Source organism: Penaeus chinensis, chromosome 20, assembly GCF_019202785.1.
Source record: "Penaeus chinensis breed Huanghai No. 1 chromosome 20, ASM1920278v2, whole genome shotgun sequence".
Taxonomy (NCBI): Eukaryota; Metazoa; Arthropoda; class Malacostraca; order Decapoda; family Penaeidae; genus Penaeus; species Penaeus chinensis.
The window spans coordinates 4,756,369-4,763,868 of NC_061838.1; the positions used below are offsets into that span (position 1 = coordinate 4,756,369).

At 40.2% G+C, this 7,500-nt stretch overlaps 2 protein-coding genes across 2 annotated transcripts in view; both read left to right on the top strand.

The window, feature by feature from the left end:
- The window catches only part of LOC125035868, a 5,219-nt gene extending 916 nt beyond the window's left edge, over nt 1–4,303 (top strand). The window contains exons 3-7 of the mRNA XM_047628180.1: nt 1–56; nt 1,836–1,889; nt 2,106–2,480; nt 2,623–2,803; nt 3,007–4,303. The exon at nt 1–56 is cut by the window's left edge and continues 94 nt beyond it. Coding sequence (XP_047484136.1) covers nt 1–56; nt 1,836–1,889; nt 2,106–2,480; nt 2,623–2,803; nt 3,007–3,771 — 1,431 coding nt within the window. The 3' untranslated portion in view covers nt 3,772–4,303. The remainder of the gene's footprint in view (nt 57–1,835; nt 1,890–2,105; nt 2,481–2,622; nt 2,804–3,006) is intronic.
- Nucleotides 4,304–5,903: 1,600 nt separating this feature from the next.
- The window catches only part of LOC125036165 (WW domain-binding protein 11-like), a 7,879-nt gene continuing 6,282 nt past the window's right edge, over nt 5,904–7,500 (top strand). The window contains exon 1 of the mRNA XM_047628599.1: nt 5,904–6,110. Coding sequence (XP_047484555.1) covers nt 6,047–6,110 — 64 coding nt within the window. The 5' untranslated portion in view covers nt 5,904–6,046. The remainder of the gene's footprint in view (nt 6,111–7,500) is intronic.

Sequence of the window (7,500 nt, forward strand, 5' to 3'; positions counted from 1 at the left end):
CAGAATGTGAGATCGAGCAAAAAACCTTTCTTATTCGACAAGCAAGTAACCAAAAGGTGGGACGAATAAAAAATCCCCGGCGGCCGTGATTGGGACGGCAATCAGCACGGCCACAAAGTATGCACGTGTCGCGGCATGATATCCTGCAGGTGGCGAGTGTGTGGGAAGTGGGCGGTTTGGGACCGGCTGAAACCAGTTTCGTTTCGTTCGTGACAGGACTTCGACCATCTCATTTCTTTTCTTCTTTAATTCCTAGTTTGTCTTGAGATTTCGTATCGGCAAACGAGCCGTTTTCCCCATGGAATTCAGTTGCGTGCGTATACTTCTCTTTGTTTCTTTGTCTTGTCATGTGATCTTTTTCTTTCTTCAGTTCTATTGAGTAAAACTAGCCGTATGTGCTAACTTTTTCTATGATAAATACATAGCACAATATATAGATAATTCAACCGGGAAGATTGCAAATTCAACTGTATATATTCCTTGCGCCAGTACAATAACCACGAAGCAAAACCGAATGAGGTAAAACTCATTTGCATACCATACAGGATAATCGCTCGAACCTTTTAAAGGTCATTTTATCAACTTCGACCCTAGAGGAGTGAACAATCCATACTTAATGACGTCATAACGCCTGTATAAAGGTCCTGGTTACTCATTCTCTTTCCATTTCCGTGCCGTTCTTTCAGTTTCGTTTCGAAGAATTTTATCAACTTCTAAGACTGTCAACTTCTGCGATGTGTATATTCAGAAGTCAGCAGAATATCTAGTTTTGTGTCCTAAATAGCTGAATGGGAGATTATTTTTTTTAATGACTGGATGCACCTGTTATGAAATATAAATAGCAGAAATTCCTTTGACAGCTGAAGGTGACGGAGCACTGCAGAGTCACTGTTTAATCTTTTTCCTTGGCTGTTGTTTTATTTGTTGATGGTGTTCTGTATATTTGTATTATTTAATTATTTATTTATTTATGATTACTTTTATTTTACTGATAACATTATTATGGCTGATTCGCTGTATTCTATAGTTTTTGTTCGTATGTCTTGTTTTCGTGTATTTTTTCTTTATTATCATCACTTTTTTAGATAATTTATTTTCGCTGCAATATTGTTAATCCAAATTTCGATAGGCATATGATTGCTTTTATGATTTAAGGGTTCATATTTTGTATAAGGTCATATTGTTCACGCATAGCTGCTATCGTCATTTATTACACTCAAAGTCACTGGTAATTCTAGAAGTAGTAGTTTTGTTTATGATAAGGCGATATCCGTCTAGTCATGGGAATTGTGGATCAATATTTTCCACCGCGTAGCTTTAAAATTCCTGTTGTTTCAATGTCGCACACCTTTAAATAGGAGACATTTTTTGTGTTCATAGTATTGTACAGGGAAATAAATGAAGGGACACACACACACACAAACACACACACACACACACACACACACACACACACACACACACACACACACACACACACACACACACACACACACACACACATTTATAATAATTTACCTTTATTTGTATATTTCATATTGCTAATACCTGACCGTCGGCTTGTCCCGAGCAGTTCACTCTACCTTCTTTTTCTCTCTTTTCTCAGCAGACAAAGGAGTACCATTGAGTGGGCATGGGGGCAGCACGAGTGCGTGTCTGCCCCCGAGGGCTGAGGCGGGAGTGTGTGGGGGCGCCGAAGAGAAAGTGTCGGCCGCCCCGCACTTCGACCGTTGGGCGAGGCTGGGCGTGACCTGGCCCAGTTGACTCGCACGGGCGCATCTGTGGACCAAATCCGGGGTTGGCACCAGCCCGGGTGCCCCCCTCCGCCCCCCCAGCCAGGGAGTCCTGGACGCTGGGCTTAGTTCGGCGGGATCCTGCAGTGATGTCAGGTTAGGTTTCCTCTTTGAGTGAAGTCGACCGAAAAAGAGAAAAAAATAATTTAATTTGATATCTCTTTATATTAGAATCCCTCATATGATATGTAATTGTTAGTTACTATCATTATTGTTGGTATAATATAATGTGTACCATAGTACATTATCACATATTAGCCTAAGCGTGTCAAAACGGCTATCACAAAACTCACTGACTTTTTCATTCTACAGCGAATGCGATGGACGGGAAGTGTCCCGGCTGTCTCAGGATATCGCAGAAGCCTCCTTCTGGGCGTGGTCGTCCTCTTCCTCGGGGTACCAGAGTGGCGTGGGCACTTCGGAAGTTAGTACGGGTGACCCGCCTGCATCGGACGACTCTTTGACTGCTGATGAGATTGGTGACGATGACAATGACGATGACAGCGACTGGGGCGAAGATGAGTGGCCGCTGGACCGCGCCCTGCCCCTCCCGGAATGGGGGTGCGAGAGGCCGGAACTCAACTTCGAGAATCTGGAGAACTACGAAAGGTTCCTGGGTCAAGTGAGCCTCCATCTTCGCCACGTCCTCTCGGCGCACAGCTATGATACCGTCTCCAACTTCATCCTGTGAGTTCACTCTAATATTTATTATTACTTTTTTCTGTTAATAATGGAAAGCTGCATGGCATTATAATTACTTTGTTCCTAGTATTTTTCAATTAATATTATCACTGTGCTCGAAATGAAAGACATTTCCTCTTCTCCGCAGGTTCAGCAAGGAATACGTCTTGGCACGAGAAGAGTATCCGGACCTTGAGGAATTCTACAGGGACTATGATCCTCCAATCTTACCCGGGCGGTACACGTGTGTAGGCCTGGCCTGTGACCTCACGACTAGACTTTCTGCTCTTGAGATCCACTATCCTGGTCTCAAGGATTCTGTCTACCAGGTAAAGAGAGAAACCGCTGTGTTTTGGTAACGTTAGAGAGAACGGAATATTATTAATTGGCAGCGTATACGTTAGTAGAACATGGTGTTGGAAATAAATCTGAAACACCTACAAGTGAAATATTTGAATTATCAAGTTTGATTTTGATATGTCGCCCAAAAGGCGTTTTCTTCATATAACCAGCATTATTCTTATCTTTCCAGGTATCGTGTGAGGAGGAGGTAGACAACGCTGAGTGGTACTGCTCCACCGAGGTCCCGCCTGTCAACACTTGCGAGAAGGAGCACGTGTTAGTCTGCGTCCGCATTCGCGTGTCAGGCCGAGCAGGCGTCCTGCTGCTAGATCCTGGCTACCACGTCGGCGTCCCAATCACAGTAATGGAGGATGGCCAGGCCCCGCAGACGGGAGCCATAATGGCCAACACCGCACGCCCGGAGGTAGTGAGGACCTACCGGTACAATTACTGGCCCGACAACCCCGCCTTCGTGTCGTGGGAGGTGACGGAGGAGCGGGAGGGGAAGGCGCCTCACCATCACATCAGCTTGATACACATTGCGCGACCCTTCCTCTCTGGCGTAGACGTCGCGGAGCGCCGCAACCTCGTCTACCCCTTTAAGACGCTCGTTGGACGTGACCAGAATGGACGCCTTACTTGCGGCCTCTACTTTCCTTTGCGGGAATGTTCTCGAACCACTGTGACTTTCTTCTATCACGTCTTCGGAGACCTGCAGCAGCTGAAAGTGCCTCTCGCGCACTTCCTTGAGGGGGACGTCCTGAGTGTCTCAACCGGAGCTCTAGAGGAAAAGGTGAAGGCGGCGGTCTCGGGCGTGGCCAGAGGAACAGGAAGATCAGCACAAGACGTCCGCTCGTCCTTGGTCGCTGTGGCAAACTTACTACACGACAGCGGACTTGTCAAGCAGCTGGAGGATCTGAATGAGGCCATTAACGATATCAGCAAGGATAATTAGCCGGCTGTTTTGGGATGAGGGTTTGATCTACATAACGTTTGAAAGATGGGAAACATAATCAGAAAATTCAACATCTAGAAAATTTAGACGACTGTCTAATCTTTCTGCATTTTATTTTTTAAACAGTGTTCTCTGAATAGGTCTCAGTAGCCACGATACAGAGAGCAACCTTTGCATTTACTCCATTTCCCCCTTTTTTGTTTGGCTCATGATAGGGTCATTTTAAGTACATTATTTAGAACTTCAGTAATGAAACTCAGATTTTAATATCATAATTGCTCTGTAATCTCATCTTTTGTTAGTTGCTATCAGGATGCACATTATATTTCAGTAGTCTCAGCTCTAGAAAATAGAAAATGGAACACGTACAGGTATATCAATACGTCATACTTGTTTTAGTGACATCGATTTTTATTTAGCAGGTATTCCAGTGGTAATTTAGTAAGTCAGACCACGGATTGTAAAATAAATTACAGGGATTGGAATGGCACCAGAAAATGGGAAAAGCACGTGAATAAAAACAAACCAAGTATCTCTTTCTTCTTCTTACAAATCCTTTTATTTCAAAGTGTCGCATAAATGTGAACTTTAAAGAATACCTAAACCCTAAAACACATACTCAAAGGGCTTCTCAAAGTTAGATTTTAAAATATTTTGCCCCAAATTTTTTAATTGCTACACTCAGTAATAAAAGTTCTCTCAGTTACATAAATAAATGTAATGATTTATATATATATATACATGTATATGTATATATATATATATACACACGTGTACATATGTATATATGATATATATATATATTGATATATATATATATTATATATATATATTGATATATATATATGTAATATATATATATATTTATATAAGTAATATATATATATATATATACATATACACATATATAATATGTACACACACACACACACACACATATATATAAATATATATATATATACAATATATATATATTTATATATATATATAATATGTACATATATATAATATGTAAATACATATATTGCATTTTGGACATTCCAGAAAGCAAATTTCTAACCAATGCCCAGGCAGATATTTGCTCTCCAGAGCTGTTGCACAAAAACACTACAAACAGCATATCATTTGATCAAGAAATTTCTGGAACTATATTCTTGTCCTCAGACTATATACTCTGATTTTCAACTCGTCTATAGACCCAACAAAATTTCAACACTGAAGTTTCAACCTGACATAATGAGGCAGGTTTTGCTCCGTCCACTCACGGCCACACCCCTGCCTCATGCTATCTAGCCTGTGCTTTTAGCTTTGCACAATACTTCTGTTCATTTTTGTAAATAAAAATAAGGGAAGATTTTCTCCGTCCACTCTCTGTCACACTCCCACTCTGTCACACTGACATATGTTATTCCTCATGTCAAGTTACCCATGTGATCCAACTTTAGCTCCTTAGGGTCACAGGGGACTGGGTGATGCATGAAGAACTAACAAAGACACAAATAGCGAGTTTTATTTACGATATATAAACACACACACACACACACACACACACACACACACACACACACACACACACACACACACTCACACACACACACACACACACACACACACACACACACACACACACACACACACACACACACACACACACACACACAACCACGTAGAGCTCATCTGAAGGAATGTATCCATGCATTGTGTATATTATATGTGGCTTTTATCAACTTAAAATTCGTGCATTCAGGGACGTAATTAAAGTCATGTCTGTTTATCGATTAATTAATGAGAAATGTTAGTTAACAATATATTATGATATTAAAGATGATGACATATTGTGACAAATATGTTATTCTATTCAAACATTTACTTTTGAAGAAACAAAGCACGAACATATATTCTTAGTTTTTCATAGATTTCAGGTGATGTAGCATTGAGGGGTTTAAATAAATGTTATAATGATATGATGTGATTTTGCTCATCAAGACACATAAAAGTAAAAGAGAATAATAACCAGTCAAATTGTAATTTTAAACTAGGATAACAATAAGCAATATTGAAGCACATCTTATTTCACCAGATTCAATTTCAAGGGAAAACGGGTCATGTATTGAACCGGCCTGTCCTGACACGATCCGCAGCCCTGCGGTGCATTGTGGGAGAATCACAACACAAACACGATAGTTTCTTCTCTGCATCCCAAAACACGACAACGCTGATGGTTGAAACTTAGATATATTTTTCTCTTAGGTGGATCTCAGTAAGACAATTCAAGATGGGGAGGCGCAGCATAAATACCACCAAGAGTGGGAAATACATGAATCCCACAGATCAAGCCCGTAAGTAAAAATAAAGGCTTATGACGTGTGACTATGATGTTTGTGTCTCTCCATGCCATTCAATAATTAAAATTCTCTTACAGTGCTTCAGAGTATGTTGCATGTTGCTAAATTCATAAATAGAGTGTCAAAACGGAATTGGTGTATATTCTGAGCCTGAGGGAAATCTAGGAACACAATTGTAATGTAACATACACAATTTGGAAGTTCATCAATATTTATGTCCAGGGCATTATGCTGCATTCGGTATTCCTTGTTTTGCTTATTTAGACGACTTGTCTGGACCAGCAAAATGACGTGGTTTTCATTACTCACAATGCAATGGGCTCGAAAGTAAACATTAACATTATCATTATATCACTGTCTTAAATATACTCATTACATTTGTTGTGTAGTTATGCTACATAACAATATTTATGTCCTGGGCATTAAATTGCATCTAGACAACTTGTTTAGATCAGCAGGATGATGATGTCTTCATTACCCACAATGTAACTAGCTCAAAAGTAAAAATAAACATTATCATAATATCACTGTCCTTAATTTACATGTTACATATGTTGTGTAGCTATGCTGATGCATAGGTAACTTATCTGCAATTGATATCACTAAAAGCCTTTAATCCCTTGATTCAGGTCACATGGACAGCTTATGATTTTAAAAATTGGCCAAAGGGGGTGATGGAAACATCTCTTCATGGAAAAAAAACATTAGCTGAGGGGTGGGTGACAGGAACGTCTTATCATGAGTGTACAAAACACTAGGATTGTGATTGACTCAGTGGTCCTTCAGAAAAGGGCTCATTTGTGAGCTCCAGCAGAATTTTACTGATTCACAAGGGTAGAGTTTAGGAGACATCAGTCATGCTTGGAATAGGGCTATTTCAGGGAGGACACTGTGTCCACTCACAAGAACATTTTCCTGCCTGCCATTACTAGCAATGTAATTGCTAGTTTTTTTTTCCCAAAACTAGGGGTTTTGGGGGAAAAAAAGAAAACTGAATAATACTGAAATGTAAAAGGAATATCAAATAACTCAGTATTTATTTTTACTGATACTACACAGAATGTAAACTACATAGAAAAATACTGTTGAGTTTGCTCAAGAAAACAGTCTATTGGCATCTTCATGCAGCTTACCAAATAACAGATATAGACCTTGGAAAATATTAGACCTTCAAAAAAATGTGCCTGCAGAAAAAGGGCTAATAGCATTGCAAAGAGGAGCAAGGAGGCTTTATACTGCACCAGATTGTTCATATAGGCTGAGCCTACCTGGGAATGTTGGTGCCTAAGGGAGCCTAATACCTGAATTTTAGTCCATGTGCGTGCTACAAGGCACCTGTATCTGGTGGGTTAAGAAAGAAAATAAAGAGCTGTGAAATTACTTG